The sequence below is a fragment of the Glycine max genome, chromosome 10 (assembly GCF_000004515.6).
Source record: "Glycine max cultivar Williams 82 chromosome 10, Glycine_max_v4.0, whole genome shotgun sequence".
Lineage (NCBI taxonomy): Eukaryota > Viridiplantae > Streptophyta > Magnoliopsida > Fabales > Fabaceae > Glycine > Glycine max.
Genome location: NC_038246.2, coordinates 40451256 through 40470694, shown reverse-complemented (window position 1 = coordinate 40470694; position 19439 = coordinate 40451256). Strand labels below are relative to the sequence as shown.

General features: G+C 31.3%; 3 protein-coding genes across 4 annotated transcripts; 2 read left to right on the top strand and 1 right to left on the bottom strand.

Moving 5' to 3' along the window:
* Positions 1 to 2824: 2824 nt before the first annotated feature.
* On the bottom strand, positions 2825 to 4380 carry LOC100799869 (putative F-box protein PP2-B12). The gene is made up of 4 exons (XM_003536106.5): positions 4053 to 4380; positions 3884 to 3956; positions 3534 to 3591; positions 2825 to 3402 (listed from the first exon to the last, which is right to left on the bottom strand). Exons 1-4 carry the CDS (start codon positions 4302 to 4304, stop codon positions 2985 to 2987), a joined length of 801 nt encoding a protein of 266 aa, XP_003536154.1. The 5' UTR covers positions 4305 to 4380; the 3' UTR covers positions 2825 to 2984.
* A 4214-nt stretch (positions 4381 to 8594) lies between these two features.
* LOC100805544 (probable serine/threonine-protein kinase PBL24) lies at positions 8595 to 12776 on the top strand. Its single transcript, XM_003535339.4, has 5 exons — positions 8595 to 9212; positions 9508 to 9683; positions 9819 to 10008; positions 10450 to 10841; positions 11564 to 12776. The coding sequence occupies exons 1-5, from the start codon at positions 9119 to 9121 to the stop codon at positions 12599 to 12601; spliced, it is 1890 nt and encodes a 629-aa protein (XP_003535387.1). The 5' UTR covers positions 8595 to 9118; the 3' UTR covers positions 12602 to 12776.
* A 2623-nt stretch (positions 12777 to 15399) lies between these two features.
* LOC100805002 (uncharacterized) lies at positions 15400 to 17077 on the top strand. 2 transcript variants are annotated; one of them, XM_003535338.5, is made up of 4 exons: positions 15400 to 15702; positions 16174 to 16314; positions 16467 to 16685; positions 16843 to 17077. In XM_003535338.5, the coding sequence occupies exons 1-4, from the start codon at positions 15595 to 15597 to the stop codon at positions 16915 to 16917; spliced, it is 543 nt and encodes a 180-aa protein (XP_003535386.1). In that variant the 5' UTR covers positions 15400 to 15594; the 3' UTR covers positions 16918 to 17077. The 2 variants fall into 2 exon arrangements, with proteins under 2 accessions (XP_003535386.1, XP_006589219.1); XM_006589156.4 differs by lacking the exon at positions 15400 to 15702 and adding an exon at positions 15790 to 16071.
* Positions 17078 to 19439: the final 2362 nt, after the last annotated feature.

Sequence of the window (19439 nt, the reverse complement as noted above, 5' to 3'; positions counted from 1 at the left end):
AATGACCATTTTAAGACTAACTATCAATTGGACCAATTTTTTTTTTTTTTGGAAAAGGCCAAGAAAAGTATATTAAAGAGGGCATAAGGCATGCTTGAAACAAATACACAGTACACCACTTGTCTAGTGCCATCCCACTCACAAGGCTTTTCTTCTCCAAATGAAACAAGACTACTCCTATACCATACCCTGCTAGAAAACTACCCAAGCCAAGACAGCAAGTAATCACCCAGCATAAACACCAATTTAAGATCCGTAGCAAACAAAGCAAACCTATTAAAACATTCCCCTCAATGGCATCACTTAACACAGTAGCATAGATGTAGAAAAGTTAGCTCCTACTAGTACTACCCTTAACACAACCAGTCTTCAAAGATAAATCTCCAGACAGTTGAACCAATTTTGATAGAGAATAAGTGTAAAATATTCAATCATCCTTTATCACAACAAAGTTAAAAATCAGTAGCAACAACCCACAAACAACACAAACTTCATTAGATTTCATAAATTTTTCAAAAAATAAAATAAAATAGAAAGCTTTTCAAATGATTTACAAGGAAGCAAAAGCAACATAATGTGTGCCAAGTAGACAAAGAACACGTACAAAGCACAAGATCAACAACAACACATTTTTATTCAATGGCATCAAAGAAACCCATATGAGAAGGAAGAATAGGGATGGTACCTTACAAAGTAACTGAAAGGTTGTGGAAGTAGAACAAATGAAATGGACCAGTTTGATTTTGGAAGGTAAACAAGAACCAGAGCAAGCAATTTTTTTGAAGGATTTTGATTTGAAGGGTATTCAAAAAGACAAATAGAATTTGATGAAAGAGAAGGGCATTATTGTCCTTTTGCCCAAAATTTTGGTCGCTCTTCCCGCTTTCCGTCCAAAGTAGCGCGGAAAGGATTTTTGGGTGGGGTCCACATAAAATTTTCTTTCCTTCACTTTTTAAGGTTGTTCCAAACAGTGGAAAGATTCACTTTCCACCATCTTTCCTTCCTCTGACTTTCTTTCCTTCCCACAATCATCCCTGACACAACCACCCATCCCAGTACACAAAGATTTTTATCAACTTTAAGAAAAGAGAAGATATATAGAGGAGAAAGTTGACAGTATTGATAGCTGAAATTGTGAAACTCGGATGGAAGAGAAAGTGTACGTGTAATAAATAAAAAGAATAAGAATAGTAATATCTAAATACTTCATTATTATTCTAAATTTTTTTTCTATTTCTATTTTTTTTATTATATTATGAATTCTATCACCTAGTTTTTTTAGTGATTTGATGGCATGATATGTGAGAGTATCAATATTCCATGGCTTCTAGGTTATAATCCGGTTCTCTTTAGTTGATAATAAACTTTGTTATATTTTATAACTTTTTTCTCTTTTTCTCTAAGTGTTAAATAGTATAATGAGTGCTTACATATATTTTTCTAATGATGAGTATTATCCATTCTATATATCCTTTTGATCGTTTTACTTTTATTTTCCTGTTATTCCTTCCGTGCACGCGTTGCGACCTATCTCCTAATCTAATTATATGCTGACATGTGGTCTTATTTAAAATTTTAACTAATCTAATATTATTTAGATTTTTTAGGAATCTAATCGTATTTAGATATCATCTAATCAATTTGAATATTAAAAATTTATCCTTTTTAAACTAATCTAATCAAATCTTACATTACATTTTGAGTGTCAAAATCGAAAAATAAGTAATAATAAATAAAACTAATGAGATCAAATATTTTTATTTAAATTTAAATATAATTTAACATAGTTAAGAAAAATATTTTGCTTGGTAAATTTAATATAATTCGTACTTAAGATATTTATTTTACAAATATATTGTCTTATATATATATATATATATATATATATATATATATATATATATATATGTATGCATATATATTAATTTATGGATTAAAAAATTTAAAAAGTAGATATATATATATATATATATATATATATATATATATATATATTAAATTAATTCTAAATTTAACAATACTTCATAGATTATTTTTCTAATAAAATATTTTATAATTCATAAAGTGCATAATTAATTTAATATGAAATAAGAAGTATAAAGTTATTTTTGAGCAAAATTTAAATTATTTTATTGACTAAAACTAAATTATTTTTTATCCGAAAATTAAATTATTTTAAATTTAAATAAAGAATTCAATATAATTAGTTTTTTAACTTATTTTTTTTATTTTTTCATTCTAAAGATAACCTATGTTATATAGATTGTTCAACTTATATTTTGACACTCAATATATTTAAATATGATTTTATTAGATAAGTTTAAAAAGAATAAGTTTTTAATTTTCAAATTGATTAAATAATATTTTACAATATTGGATTAGATTAGTTGAAATTTTTAAATGAAACTGCATGTTAACATATGATTAAATTAAGTCCATTGATGATTTTCAATAAATTGATTTGATCATCTCATTTCAACAACGATCATACAAAAAATCAATGTTGAAAAGTTCTTTCTACGGCAATTTTTTAATAATCAATGTCAACAACTTAAATTCAATTTCAAAGATATCAACCCGTTAATTTTGATGACGATTTTTGTTAAACCAATATTGATGGAGACTTGTAGAAAAGCTTTTTTATAATAGTGATTGGTGAACATTATTCAAAATGTGCAACAAAGGAATAATAGCCTTGTATTTTTTTCATGAGATTGAATTATACTTCTAGCACATGATGAATTTAGTTTTTCAAGAAATGATTTTTTTTATAAAAAAAACTCTAAAAATATAGACACAAAAACTAATCAAAACACACATTCAATAAGGAAATAATAAACAATAAGTTGATTTTTTATCTCAAAAAAGCTAAATCAGAAAAAGAATTTATACAGATAACAAGTCTGTATTATTCCGGGTCTCCCTCCACTGTAGCAAACACCACCATCCATTCAGGTTAGGCCTAAGTACAATCATTTGACGGATCAAACATGTTTAGGCCTAACTTCTATTCCTTCAAGAATGAAACCGTGCTTCCACATATCACTAGTTTCCCTGACATTCATATAGATTTCATCTTCTTCCAAGCCTGAGTTGAAGAACTCTCCCATCTCAATCTCTAACCACTTATCTTTTCTCACATTAGGACGTTGCAGACCCCGAAATCTGTCATCAAGATCATTATCTTCTAAGTTGGGATCCAAACAAACATATTTGGAAGTTCTACTGCCTCCAACATTACTTACTGATAACATCGCAGGATGGTGGTGAAATCCACTGGCATCGATCATCTGGAACACAAGAAAAGCTGCGTACTGAGTATTTGGGGACAAGACGCGGGTCTTTATCTGCCCAGTGATGTTAAACCAGCACACAGCGTAAAGCCTCGCAACTTCTTGGAACCTACTTGTACAGTAAGACAACTCAAAAATAGCTTATTTGATTATTTGTGGCACAAATTAAAGACAAGCAAAACATTTTGAAAAAATCAATTCATCGATAAAAAAAAAAGGGAGAGTGAAATAAAAGTTTACCTTGACTCTGGCAGGCTTTTCCACTCCCAATATTGAGAAGCCTCTCCCTGCGTTGGAGCTTGAAGAACAAAAATAGGAAGAATCAAAATAAATTAGAATTAAATATAATAATTTTAAGATTATTTTTTATGAGTAATTTTAAGTATTGAATGTTATTATTTAAATATTAATCTTTCTTTATTAATTATCCTCAAGTTTTTTTTACGGCTTTTACTCTTTTGTCAATGGTTACAAAACTATCTGCAAAATCTGTGTGAAAAGATCTACAATACAACATTAAACTTTTTATACAAAATAAAAATTGTATGAGAATATGTAAAAAGTATTTAAACTTTGGATAAAATTCTCACCCCATGTAATAGAAATATCCCTAGCGGAAAGCATGTAGCACTTCTTCGCAGTTCGCTTTTCCAATTGAAAGCTCTGCAGGAATTTGAGTGACGCAACGTACACAACACATTTCATTTCAGGTATTCCATAAAAAACATCACTACATGCAAGGAGAAATAATGTACGTACCTTTCTACCCTGGTCGATGATGGTGGGACGGTCGGAGAGAGTGAAATAGAGATCCTTCTTAGAGTTAGAGGAAGAAAGTGGAGAAATGGTAGAGGAGAAATCAGAGGGTATAAAACGATCCCACACAGTGTCGTAATCAGCTGCAGAATAAAAGGCCTTGGAAACGAGGGAGAGCCTGACTATGTCTTCAGGAGTACAAATGTACGACAATATGTGTGCGACGCATCCTTCCGGCAAGTCTTGGGACTTCATCACTTGATTTCTGTTGGATGGAGATACTATCAACTACGAATATGAAGAACGAATTATTTATAGCTCAACCAATTCTAACATAGTTTGCGTGTATTAACTGTCTTATTAATTATTTCTCAGCAGCGTCAAGTTGTCTTGGTCAATTACGAAATTGCTTGGAAGCTTGCAACCATCCGGATAGTAAGTAATGTAACATCAGTACCCTTTAGTCGGTAAGGGACCCTCTTCGCTTCGCACACGCTTCGTTGACTTATTATTACTGTTGAATATTCTGCAAATTCCTAGAATTATCATAATAGAAATTTTCAAGAAGAAAAAAACTATGCTAGAGAAAACTCTAGTTGAAATAGATTATCAGTCTAGAAAGTTCATCTATGAAAGGTCCTAGAAACTGAGATCTTGAAAGAAAATGAATGTGAGTGATAGATAAATCTAGAAGTGAAAGTACTTGCCTCAATATCAGAATTTTTTATTGAATCAAAAATTGATCTTTAGATATTTTAATTGTCAATCATGATTTGACATCAAAAGATTCAACATTACTTAAAATCACTTCAAGGTCTATTGTTTTAAGCTATTCCTTCCGTCATTTTCTTAAAATTTAACTTTGTTTTAAGATTTAACGCTTTAACGATTTTTTGTCATACAATTAAAACAAATTTTTTAAAAAAATAAAATTAACCCAACATACAAGTTATTTTTTATCCAAAAAACTATATAAGTCTAATTTTTTCATTACATCTGAAGAAAGATAGGTGCAACGGCAAACCTCTAGTCGACTTAAAAAACATAAAATTCTTTTTTTCCTAAAAAATAAAATTGCACTTTCTTTTTTCTAAATAAACAAAAAATATAACAAACATAACTCATGTTCTCAAGGGAAAATAAATATTTGAAAAATCACTTTATTTATAGCACACTCGATTAAAGGTTGTGGTCTTCATGACGAGCATGTGGAGTACTATCACCTTCCTCGCACGTAAACGACTCTCGAATCTTTTTTCTCAAACCGTAGATCATTCCTTATTATTTTTTGTTTTCTCAACATTTTTCTTAAATAAACGTTGATAGCGACTCGTCCAATTTTCCCTTTTTGGAAGACATTTCTCTATATTTTTTTATTGTCATCCCGTCATGACCCACGTTGCAAGCGACTAGGGGTGGAAATGAGCCGAACAACTTGTCAAGGACCTTTGGCTCGGCCTATGTAAGGCTCGGCTCGACTTGTTTACTATAAAGGTCAAGTTCAAGCTTTTTAAAAAGCTTTTTTAGATAAAAAGGTCAAACCCAAACTATAAAAAAAAAAACTTGTTAAGCTTGACAAGTCAGCCTGTTTAACTAACAATAATAATAATAATAATAATAATAATAATAATAACTTTATTTTATCAAATCCTATCTTATCCAGATTTTATTCCATTTAGCTTTTATTTCGTCCAGATTTTATTTCATCCAATCTTATCTTATTTTGTCCAAATTTTATTTTATTTCGTTTATGAGCTTGGACTTAAAATAGATTTGTAAGCTTTGGGGCTGAGGACCTAATCCATACATTTTTTAATATTATGCTCTTTTTATTTTCTTTTTATATACTTTGTGCTTTAACGACTTAAATTCAATATGATTTTGTTTATCAATTATTTTTGGATTTGTACATTACTTATACGAAATTTTATAAGTTTCTTTTTTTAGCTAGTATTTCACTAGGTTTTAAAATAATTAATTAATCAAAGATGTCTTTAAGCAAGCTTTTAAATAGGCTCGTGGGCCAAGCCAGGCTTTTATGTAAGCCGAGCCGAGCCGTTAAAAAAAGCCTATGACAGGTAATGAGCTCAAGCCTTACGTATTCAACTCAAGCCAAGCTCAAGCCTAGTAAAGCTTGGCCTGGCTTGGCTCATTTTCACCCCTAGTTGCGACATAATTCATACAAAGCATAAGAATAACAAGCTAAAAGCCTAAGAATAACCTACTTTCTCACGGAACAACCGCTCCAATTCGTGCTGGAATCTCTTTTCATATGCATAGTAGTAGTAGTAGTAATAGGTTTTTATACATTGACATGGGCTTGGACTTGTCGTGACACCCTTACTTAAGTGGGGCTCCTTCTTTCAATCTTGGTTGCCCACTGTCTTCACTTGCTTAAGTGATGCTTAAACGCCTAAATTGGCTTGCTTAAGCGAGACCTTCATTTGTTTCCTGGGTTGGTCATCCCCATTTAAGCTTCCTAATGTGGGCTTAAGCAAAGGCCTTCAATGATATTAATTGGGCTCTTTGTCTGAGCTCACTGAAGCTAGCCATTATGCATCATTTTAGCTCTTAATTTATCTTGCTCAAACAACCAAAAAGACTCGCTTGAGCAAAGCATGTTACTGGCTCCTCAAAATCTCTTTGTCTTAACTCACTTAAGCACATAGCAAGTCACGCTTAAGCAAGCATATGCCCACTTGTAATTGTTGACTAATTACTAGCAAAACTCCATAAAAACATCAAGAAATTCTAACTAATTAACATCCTAATGCATGTAAGTGTAATTCCTTATTTAATCTTAACTTTGAGTTGAAACAAGGCTCTATGTATAAAAAATGTCATAATGTGTTGGTTTTAAGCATATTTGGAGATTATCAAGGAACGATGATACCCTTTCCCACACTCTATACATGCATTGTCCTCAATGCATGAAACAAAATAAAAGACAACCTAAAATTGGAAATAAAAACTAAAACTAAAAATGAAATACTGAAAGCGAAAGACAACCTAACATGAAACTAAAGAAATCAAGAAAAAAACAACCTAACATGAGACTTAAAAAAACCAAGGAACGACAACCTAGCGTGAAACTAAAAGAAAATCAAGGAAAATAGAAAATAATCTCCCTAAGATGGAGGTGGAATAAGAGGTAGAAAAAGAAAAGAAAAGAAGATTGTTTTTGATTTTTTTTTTTACTATGGTCATGCTTAACACAAATTCCAACTTCTTATTAATAGACCCCTAAAGATATATAATTACTTTAATTAGACTACTATACATAAACATTTTAATATGATATTTAAAGATAATTACTTTAATTAGACACACTATAGATAAGTATTCTAATATGATCTCCAAAGATTATTATTTTAATTAGGTGCATTATAGATAAATATTCTGATAAGATCTCCAAAGATAATTACTTTAATTAGATGCCTAAAGATAATTTTCTTAATTAAGCTAATTAAAATCATGGTGATATCCACTATATCTGTTTTGGAAAGTCTTAAGATGTTGTAAAATAAGGAGGACTCTCATGATTGACCATGATCTTTATGGTTGACCAGAACCGTTTATCAAGTAAAAATAGAATTAAATGTTCATGAAATTGTACATTTATTCAACTTTTCCAGTTGATTGAACAATTATACTTTTGCAAGATAAAAACTAATATCCAATTTGAGTTATGTTAAGAAAATACTTGTAATAGCACGAAAATCCCCATAAAAATATCACTCTAAATATAGTTTATCGATAATCTAGTTTTAAAAAGGTTAGTTTAAACAAATATATCATATTATGTATTTAATTTAATTTTCTATTATTGCCTATCATTAATAAAATATTTTTTTATTTATAAGATGGTCATTTATTACTTCTAAAACAAAATACATAAATTATTATAAAAAATAATTTTTTCAAATATTTTGAGATGAAAATCTCTATCAATAATATCAACATTAGCACCTTGTTTGTTTAAATGGAACTAAGATAAAAGAAAATAGGGACATATGATATAAGTTATTAACATTAGCTCCTTGTTGAAAATTAATGTGCTTTAACTTTATTTTATGTGTAAATTTATTATTATTATTTTAAAAAAAAACTCACGGTTGAAATATTTTTGTTTTAATTTTTAAAAAAATTAAGTGATTTTTTAACATATTTTTTTGATAATAATAATAATAAATAGTTTATGTTAATAAAAAATTTATTATAATAAATTCTTTTAATTAATATAAAAATGTTTTTTATATAATTTATTTATTTATTTCCACTCATCCAAATAAGCGAAGAGAATTTTTTTTTACTGAATAAAAGCGAAGATAATTTTCTGTACTTTTTTTATTTCTATATCTTTGCTGTGTTTTTTCTTCTTTAGTTTACTAAATACAAATAAAGCAAAGGAGATAAAAATAATATATATATATATATTTAAATAAATCTGTAAAAGTATAGTCTCACATTAACCAAAATGTGTGCTGTGGTCATGTAATTAAAATGTTGCAAGTCAAAATATGACCTTAATTAACCAAATGAAAACAAAGGAAATGGTTGGATGCCATCGATGTATGGCCAGGAAGATATAATCACATTTTAATTTAACTGATTTTAACCCATAAACTGGAATTTTAATTCCACAATTTTTGGAATCCATCTAAAACGACACCTCATGATCAAGTCCCGTCAAATCCCCCCCTTTTTCTCTCCGAGGCATATGAGGAAATTAACCTCGTCGTTTTTTGCATGTCTCCAAGCTAGCATGGCTTCCTCTTCTTTTCATCTTTTTCTGTTAATCTCTTTGCCGTTCTTGTAGGCTCTGCTTCCCTTCCGAGGGGGTCCTTCAACGTCATTTGAGGGACCCTCGTCCTTTAATTTTGCTAATTCTTATTCTTACTAATTAATTTAACCATATAGATTATGAAAGATATTTTTTTTGCGTTGTTTCTGGATGGAAATACTTTTTAGAACGAAGAATTCATAAATATCATTTACAAATTTCTTCAACCACAAGTTCTTGGAGGTTGTTTATTTGATATACGCATACATCGTAAGAGGCTAGAAGCATGAACTGCTTCCCTTGTTGTGGCCCTAAAAAAAGCAATAGCAAGAGGGAGCATGGGTCTCCACCCCCAGAACTTGTTACAGGAAAAAATCCAGGTAATTATGTGTGCTTTTTTTTTTTTTTTTTTTTAATCAGTTAGTTGGTTTTGCAACATTTTCATTTTATTTTAAACTCACGACCTATATATATATAATTCATAGTAAAAATTGGTTGATTGATAAATAGAGATAAAATGGAAGCTTAACATATATATATATATATATATATATATATATATATATATATATATATATATATATATATATATATATCATAGCAATTTTAATTTATTGATGAGTATTTGTTTGCATGGCTTAAAACATTGCGGTACGTGGGTCCATTGGAATGCAGATATGAAGAAACAAAAAGCTGAAGAGCAAAACCAAGCTGACCCTGGCAATATTCAGGCACAGGCTTTCAGTTTCCGTGAGCTAGCAACAGCAACAAAGAATTTCCGTCAGGAATGCCTCATTGATGAAGGAGGTTTCGGCAGAATCTACAAAGGGATAATTCCTTCCACCGGCCAGGTCATAAGGCTTTTAGTTTATTTATTTTTTAAAAATAATTTTAACTTTAGAAAAAGAAAGTAGTTGAAAAAATAATCTATTTCTTTTGTTTTTGTTTTTCACTCAATTTGTTAAGTTTTGTTTGGATCCCTCCAGCTTGTGGCCGTGAAGCAACTCGACCGAAATGGGATCCAAAGCAGTAAGGAATTTCTGGCTGAGGTTGCGGAGCTAAGTCTCTTGCACCATGAAAATCTGGTCAATCTCATTGGTTATTGTGCTGATGGAGATCAACGTCTTTTGGTCTACGAGTTATTTGCTTCGCGTACTCTAGAAAACCGTCTTTTTGGTAAGAGAAATCTTAAAATTCTGACTTTTTAACCTCATTATTTACTTTTATTTATTTAAAAAATTACAAAATCTTATAGACATCACGTGTTACTCCGTTATTTAACAATAATCACTCAATTTTATAATTTATACAACAAATTTATTAATAATAAAAAAATATATTAAAAAAATTATTACATGACCCAAGATGATATATAATCTCACACTCCTCCATATTATTAAAATAAAAATATAATTACGTGTGACTTAAAGATTGAGATGCAATAAGTTTTGGTCGAGAGAATTTTGTTAACCTTCCTCTTTTCATTATTACCTTCCCTCCCTTATACATAATATTTCATCAAATTTTGATATAGATATACATAATATCATACAATTCTACCTTGTTCTTTATTAGTTTAGGTTAATATGTAGCTAAAAAATAGGAATTTTGTGGCAGAGAAAAAAGCGGATGAGAGCCCATTAAATTGGTTTGAAAGAATGAAAATAGTAGCGGCTGCTTCTAAAGGACTAGAGTACTTGCATGAGACTTCGAAGCCCCCGGTTATATACCGGGACTTGAAAGCGTCGAGCATCTTGGTGGACAGTGATCTGCTTGCAAAACTATGTGATGTTGGCATGGCCAAGCTTTCTGGTGGAGACAAGATGAACAATGGACCTCCAAGACTTATGGGTACCTATGGTCACTGTGCTCCCGAGTATGTAAAAGCTGGTCAACTCACCTTGAAATCAGATGTATACAGTTTCGGAGTTGTCTTGCTAGAGCTCATAACTGGACGAAGAGCCATTGACACCTCAAAGCCAAACGAAGAGCAGAATCTTGTTTCATGGGTAAAATACTATTAACAATCTCTTTAATTTGGAAGTTGTTTATGAGAATGATGCATGATATTAGTTATAGTTAAGGGGAAAACTGTGTCTTAAATTCTCAATTTTCAGTTAAAATAGGTATTAATTGTTACTTTTAAAAGGATGACTTTAGTTATCTTAATTTTTATAATTGCTCAATGTTGCCCCTCTTATCCTACGTTTCACAAAGAAGACATTCACTAATTATTCAAAATAAAAGGACCCAAATCATGATTTCATATAAATTATAAAGACTAAGAAGAATTAATTCAGTTGATTGAATATATTATAAACTCTAATAACATTTTTTATTCTTACACATAAAAAAAAGTATGAAGACTAAAATTAATTTTGAATCTTTTGACCGGAAATTAAAACAAAAATAAAACACATTTGGACCTTACAATTTATAGGACAAAACTTATTTACAATTTTTTAGGTGTCGTCTGTACAGTTTTAAAAAAAATGAGAATTGGAGTTTTACTTTGGTAATATACATAAATTCTTTAATCAAATCTTTATTATGCGGATTATTGAGGTGCAACTTCAATTTTGACATGAGAACATTACAAACAATATCCCATGAAATTGTATCCAAGTTCTGTCATCCAATGTCCAATAGCTTCCTTGATCCACGAGCATGTGTTTTTGATGTATAATGTATCAATTAATGTCCATCTAAATTTGCTTTTGAGACTGTGCAGGCAACACCCTTGTTCAGGGACCCCAAGAGATATCCTGAAATGGCAGATCCACTTCTTAATAAGAACTTCCCAGAAAAAGATCTGAATCAAGTTGTTGCAATAGCATCCATGTGCTTACAGGAGGAAGCAGAAGCTCGTCCTTTGATCAGTGACGTTGTAACTGCTCTAGGTTTCCTTTCCGCGCCTCCTCCTCCACCTGCTCATGCTCCTGTCCCCAAAAAGAGTGATGTTGCTGAAAGCGAAAGGGAAAGCGATAGCGAGGGCGAAAGTGAGAGCGGAAGCGACGCAATATCTAGAAAGGGAAGCCGCAGATCGTCGTTGGATAAAAGTCAACATGATTATTGTGATAGCAGCCATCTTCCACCAGTGGTTTCCTCTAAAGCAAGCCGCAAAAGCAGCACCAGATCAAGTAAAGGAAAACACAGTTCAGAATCAGGAGATGGGGTTAGCGTTTCTTCCATCAGCAGCAAGAGCAGTAGGAAATCTCGCGGTGATTTAAGCCAGAAGAGCAGCAGAAAATCTTCTGTGGAAGATTTAAGCCAGCAGAAGAGCAGCAAAAAATCCTCCGTGGAAGACCTAAGCCAGCATAAGAGCAGCAGAAAGTCTTCTAGCACCAAAGACTTAAGCCAGAAGAGCAGCAGAAAATCTTCCGTGGAAGACCTAAGCCAGCATAAGAGCAGCAGAAAGTCTTCTAGCACCAAAGACTTAAGCCAGAAGAGCAGCAGAAAATCTTCCATCAGAAAACCTTCTAGCAGAGTTTTGAGCCACAAGAGCAACGTTGCATCTGAGGATGGAAGCATTTCCTCAAGTTGTCGTAGCAGCAGTGTGGGATCAGAGGATGAAGGGGTTCGGTCAGAGCGTAGCAGCATGAGGCTATCACAAGGAAGTTATCGCTCGGACCCCTATGGCAGCAGAAGGACAGAGGATGAGAGCATGAATATTTTAGACCGTGCAACCAGCATTGGGTCTGATGAGGATAGTGGTCACCCTTTTGACCAAACAAGCAGCAGTGGAGGATCAAGTGTTTATTCGCGATAACTAAACTTATCAACCTCTGCTTAATTGTGCCACTTGTGATGATGATGATGAACATGCATGCATGCTCATTCTTTGACATGTTGCTTTGTATTTTTGCCACACAATATGTGGGATTCTTTTAAAAACTATTACTTTAATATCAAGCGTCCTTAATATTTATCTGTTTTGTCTAGTAGGCCTCGTGTATATTTATTCTTTCTCTACCTTTTGTTCAACAACTAGAGTGAAGCTCATCGTGAATTTTCTTCGAGGAATTGTTGCTATTGTTGGAAGTGTATATCAAAACTGCAAACTCTAATTGTTAATTACTATCATTTATCAATGCTTGTTATAACTAATGTTATAACTAATTGTAAATGAAAGATAAATTGTTGAAAACATAATTTTGATTACTTTGAGTAAATGAAACTAGATTTGAGGAAGATTTTGAGTTCAAATTTTATAAATAGAAAAACATGATTAGAAAAGAAGATTTTGTTAAAAATAATGAATTAAATTTTCAAATAAAGACAAGTGATTCACAACATTAATAAATTCTTTATGGCTATACAACGTGGTAAAAGAAAAATCAGTAAAAAGCTTTTTTCTGCTCAAAGGCCATGCGCCTCAACTCCAAATTATCGATGAGGTTATTTTTTTTATGATGACCCATGGACTTAAATATTGTCAAATACTTTAACTCTTTGCCTTTCGGTCGCTGAGGTGACTATGGAGGATCTAGAAGACCGAAACTGGCTTTTAAGTTTGAAACCTAGTCATTACTTAAAAGTTAATCTAATTTTTTCTTATACAAGTTAATTGTCAATTTGTTAATTTATTAATTTTTTATTAGAGAAGTGATTAAATTCATGATTCTTTCTTTCTTTCTTTTTAATCATCTAATCAATTTTATATCTCCTAAAAATGAATCTAATTATTTTAAATGAACTTTGTTTATTTTTCATAACGTCAGGAATTTAAATAATAAAAGCATTTTTGAGATTTTAGTTAATCATTACTCCCTATCGAAATATTAGCCTCAAAGTTATGTACGTGGAAAAATCTGATCAAAGACAAAAGAAAAACGTTAAATATAAAGCAGATATTTAATTAAAAATTGTAATATATAGCCATACATATAGTTATTTAATCTGAGTCTGCTTAAAGAAAAAAAAACCTGAGGCTCTGACAATAATTTATATATATATATATATATATATATATATATATATATATATATATATATATATATATCATGAATGCTTTAATAATAAGCTTTTTTTATTAAAAAATGAACGTTAGCCAAAAAAGAAGCTAGAACGAGAATAAGTATCGAGTATTGTTATTTTCAGTCCAATGCCATGCATGGTGTATCAAATCCGTAAGTATTGTCGTAAGACGAATTCTTTGAGTATTATCTTCATTTCTTTTATTTTTTTTTTTAGGATTTTGAAATTAATTACAAGTGTTTAAAAGAGTGCATGTACGTGTGAGAGAGCATTTCTAAAAAATATATATGATTTGGGGCATCACACGTAATGCTTACAAAAGTCACGCATCTTTAGGTGACGGTGATCACTTGGTCAGAATTCATCTGCTTTTTAATAATGCAGTGTATTATTGAAGCAAAACGAAGAGATTATGGCATAATGTGGAAATGAGAGTTATTTTCGCATTATGTATACCACCACGTTGTCAAAGTTGGTTTTTGTTTTGGAGTGAAAGGGTCCCCCACTCCCCATGATCCTATATTACATTCCTATTGCATTTTTTTTCGATACTTACATTCCTATTATAATCTATCACAGTAAATAGATAAACGGGCACATGTAGCTTATTAGTTATTATTATTATGATATTCCAAAAGTATTATAGATGTAAAAGTCATATTTAAAATTATATCTCAAATTTTGTTTTTTTACTAATAATTAGTTTGAATTAATTTTTTCCAACATTATTTTCAAAATTTCAATATTTATTTTATTTAACTGTATATCAATTTTTCTAGAATTTAAGTAAAAGAAACGTGCTTTGTAGTCTTTACTTAAAACAATACAATAATCAATTAATCTAGTACCTTTTACTTCATTGTGCACAACTTTTTTCTCTCTTTCTTTTCATTGAATAAGAACACCTCCAACCATGGTGATTGGGTAAAGTGATTTTGTTAAGCGTTGTGTTTAATAAGAGTTGTCTGTCTATTTGTGGATGTGTAGTTTAGCAAGTTTTGGTTGATAGTATTGGTTTTTTTTTTTTCTGTATTTTTTTTTACATTGTGAACAAACTAGACGTTTGAATGATTTACTTAATACTGGACGTTTGAATGATTTATACCACTTTAACTGAATTTCCTAAAATATTGCACACTAATCTATCTGTTTTAGTTAGTGTCTGCATGCTAAGACATTGGAATAAATTCTTCTTGTAGCAAATCTTGTCAACAAGAATTGTTAAAAATATATTGAAAATTATATATAATACTAAGATTGTGTAATAATCTTTTCAATACAACTTTTATTGTAATTTTTTAATCAATTTGAATTCAATTTTAAAACAAGTAAATCCTTGTAATTTTTTCTACAGAAAACAAACAAACAAACAAACCCTTATTTGTTCCAAGAAATGAAAGGTACAATACAAGGGCTGGCTAATTGACTTGACGAATCTGAATTAAAGGATGAGATCCGGCATTCCCCGAATGAAATCCATTCAGTGTTCTCCAGGGCCCATTGAAAAAGTTAGCCAAACTTTTATATATATATATATATATATATATTGACTGTGGCTGAGTTTGGCACATAGACACAGAGATGGGCAAATGGCACAGGCATTTTGAAGTGCAATAAGTGAGAGCAGAAGACAGAGTCAACAGTGACAGTTTGGCAGCAGCCATAAACATTCAAATTCCAAGCTTTTTCAGATTGGTCATACTTCTCCACAGTAACACACACCCACTTTTCTGCAACAATTGCTCGGTTACTAAATGCCCCAGTTCTAGCCATAAGGGCACGGACATGGAGGGTCCCTATCCCATACCTGTACTTTGCTGCTCCCTCATTCAATTGGCCGCTTCATTCAACATCAACCACCGCACCACACTTCGCAAAAGAAAAAGTAATCAAGTAAGTAACAAACAACAACCATCTTCATTTCACCCTTTATTTTAACTTATTATTACTCCCTTTTCCTTACACTACAAAATATTAAAATGTCTGTGTAGAAACTGATTCATGGTAAAAAAAAAAAATGGTCTGTGACGGCAGTGGCCTGGGCAGGCCCTTTATTAGTGGCACCCTGCACTGCACTACCTGCTTCTGCCACCGTTCATTCTCTGCATAATCATAATTCAACCGTGTAAAAAGGCTTTTACCATTCCACTCCCTCTCCTTGTCTTTTCACTTTTCAGGCTCTAAACCCCTTCCCCACTTTCTCTAACCTTTTTGCTCCCAATTTTGTTTGTGGCTTCGATTTCACAGCTGAACAAAATGGATGTAAGCTTCTTTAGTTGGGGTTCCTTTTTAGTCACTTATGGTGCAGCAGGGAATTATATTCATATATAGTTATTAACTAATGATTGGTTTTTTATGATGTAGGAATGGAAGGGAGACGAACACATTCCAGCGTTTGGGAACTGGGATTTCACCAATGAGTTTCCAATCACTCGTTATTTCGAGTGTGCCACACAGTCCCGTCTTCATAACAAACCTCGTCATCTCCGAAATCATATCAAACAGGTTCTCTTAATTTCATGCATGATGATCATACGAGGGCATTTAAGATTAACTTTTTAAAAAATGGTTTCAATTTGCAATGGTCATGGTTCATGATGCAAGAACATATGCAATTTGTTTCAATTCCCACGTTGTTTTTGTGATTGTGAGTGTAGGAAACGAGGAACAAGGAGAGGAGGTGCCGACATGTTAATGGTAATGCTAACAAAGGAAAAGTGTACGACGTAAGGGAACAGCAGAGGAAGCCAAATAGAATAAGCAAGCATGTGCAGGTGCAGGTACAACAACACGACACCGTTCCACGAACTCCCAAACCTGTTGACGAAGATCTCTATAAGATCCCTCCCGAACTCCTCCACACCACCAACAAACGGGTACCTCACTCGCTCACCAAAATTTTCTTTTTGCTATTCATTCATTTATTTATTTATTAATTTCTAATACTATATACTGTACTATATTTGTTTACGTTTTATATCCCATTTATATGCCAAAATTTTTAATTTCTTGACCTAGTTTATGGATTTGTAGAAGAAATTGCTGGGGTTCATTTCCAAGTGTCTTGTACTGCTTGTGTGTCATGAGCATTCTAAACTGAAACAGTGAAACTCCTATCCAAAGTCAATCGATAACGCCGTCATTCGAAGGAGTTTTTCGAGAGGGAACAACTGTGTTTAATTTTAATAATGCTGACAGTGATGTGCCCAGCTAAATACAGGGTTTAGATGTCGAACATGAATGAATGCATTTTGCTTTTTATTGGCCATGGTTTCCTTCATTCAGGTCAAGTCAGTTTACCATATCATTCTTCTAATAATACTGTTTGTTTGTAATATTTTAAAATATAATACAATATTAGTAATAAAATATATAATATGAAAAAGAAAAACTGAAACTAAAAGAAAAAGAAGAAAAAATCCTTCAAAAAAAAAAACTTAAATAGAAACGAATTGTTAGGCCGAGCTCACGCTGCCATATATTGAGTGCGTGGCAACTGCAAAAATTGGTCGAAGGTGATTTGGATTTGAAATGCAAACGAGCAGAGTTTTGCATCGGGTGGTTATTTCGGATTGTAATGAAAAGCAATTTATGTAATATTACATACCAAAACTTAATTAATCTTAATTGCGTCTTTTAAATTTTGATTAAATTATCTATCATTTTATTATAAAAATAATTAAACTGATACAAGGCAAATGTTTATATATTGAATAAATAATAAAATCATAAATATTATATTAACTTATTTCACCCTTTTTTTGGTGAATTAATTTCACCATGTTTAATACAAAGCGGCAGTACTAAAGATTGAGATTTCTGTCAAAAGAAAGAAAAATAAAAGATTGAGATTTTGTACTTGAAGATATGGACTACAAGTTTGAGGAAAAGTTAAATAGTCAAAGATAAAAGCCTAAAAAAGAGCTGCAAGGAAAAAGAAAAATGGAAGCAATAACTGAAGGTACTTTTTAATTACTGACTTTTTTTTTTTTTTACCTTGCACCAAAAATAAAAAGCTTTTTCTTTATTAATATTGACGAACTAATCAGATTCAAATACCAATCAATTCGCATAAAAAAAAAAACAAACTACAAATCAATTGTCTTTATATTCTTGGGCCTTGATATACTTTTCGGCCTTGGAAAGCATGTTCAGAAGACAAATCTGATTATGGGCTGGACTGGCTATTCCTGGCAAAATTCGAAGCCCGAAATTGTTAACATAGTAGGTGGTTGTTTTCTGCGTTCCCCTTTTTCCAATGGCACCATTCTTTATTTTTTAATTATTATCTTAAATTAAATTGCTTTTATTAAATTATTTTAAAAATTTTAATTTTGAAAGTGATTTAATCTTCCTTCTAATTTTTTAGTTCTGAAATGTATAAAACACTCTTATAGAATTGAATTTCAGAAGAGTATTTACATTTTGAAATTAAATTTTTAAAAAAAAAAATTAAACATTGAAGTATTCTGAAACTGCAAGTATATTATGACTCACTCCCATAATTAAACTCATTTGAGTAATACAAATTAAATTTTGAAACAACAAGAAAAAAAGGTGGTGTAATCAGTAAAAATGGTGATATAAAATAGCAGGCTTGTACACTTATGCTGAAAAATTGTCGATAAGGTTTCATAAATGGATATAGTTGAACAAAAAAAGTCTTAAAGAAGAATACAATATAAAGGGCAATACATGATCATCATGAATGGTATATTAGTTTGACAAAATGAATTATGTATAGACACATTTTACCTACAGTAGTACAAAGATTTAATATTCTATATTTGGAAGTATTAATATTTTACAGTACTTTTTTCACTTTTTTCTTTCTTGATTGTAAATTTTTTTATATATAAATTGTAATAGAAATCAATGGGGGCTTGGCTGAACTAGTCTCTGATAATGTAACAAATTAAGGTTTAAATTACTACTTAAAGAGATATTCATGTTTGGTTTGACTGTATCTCAAACATAATTTTCTGGGAAAGATGATGCATGTGAAAAAAAAAAATTATAGAAATAAAAAATTTCTTCTTCTCGTGTTATATCTTGTTGTCGGATATAACCGTAAGGTGAAAAGTGACTATTCCTTAGTTTCCTTCTTTGGCCATGAAAATAGTGGTTTACTATGCATCGTTGCTCATTGTTTACTTTCGAACCAGCGGTAGAACCCACGAAAAAGTCAAACACTTTTTGGAGAGTGTTTTGTTCTGTGCTTTATTATATTTAGTGCCCACGAAAAGGACCTTGAGAATTCATTCCTCTGCATCTGAATTTGTCTTGTTTATAACTTCCTTCTTCACCAATTATACATGTCTGGTTTCTTACTTGACAATCTTCTCGAATTTTGATGATCCACCGAAAGCCTACACTAGTAGGTAAAAATAGAAAGACATTTTGTGGTCCTTGGTCTCGGATGTAACTGAGTGAGCTTTAGCAACTTAAACATAATCCAATAATTAGAATTGGTCGAATGATTACTATTTATTACAACTGATGATGAATCAAACTAAAGCTCAAGGTATGATCGATGAACCCTCTTATATATTTTGGATAACCCTAAAAAAACAAAATATATGGCAAAACCGTACCAACGCATGCATTATCTGAGCTGATGAGTACTCTCT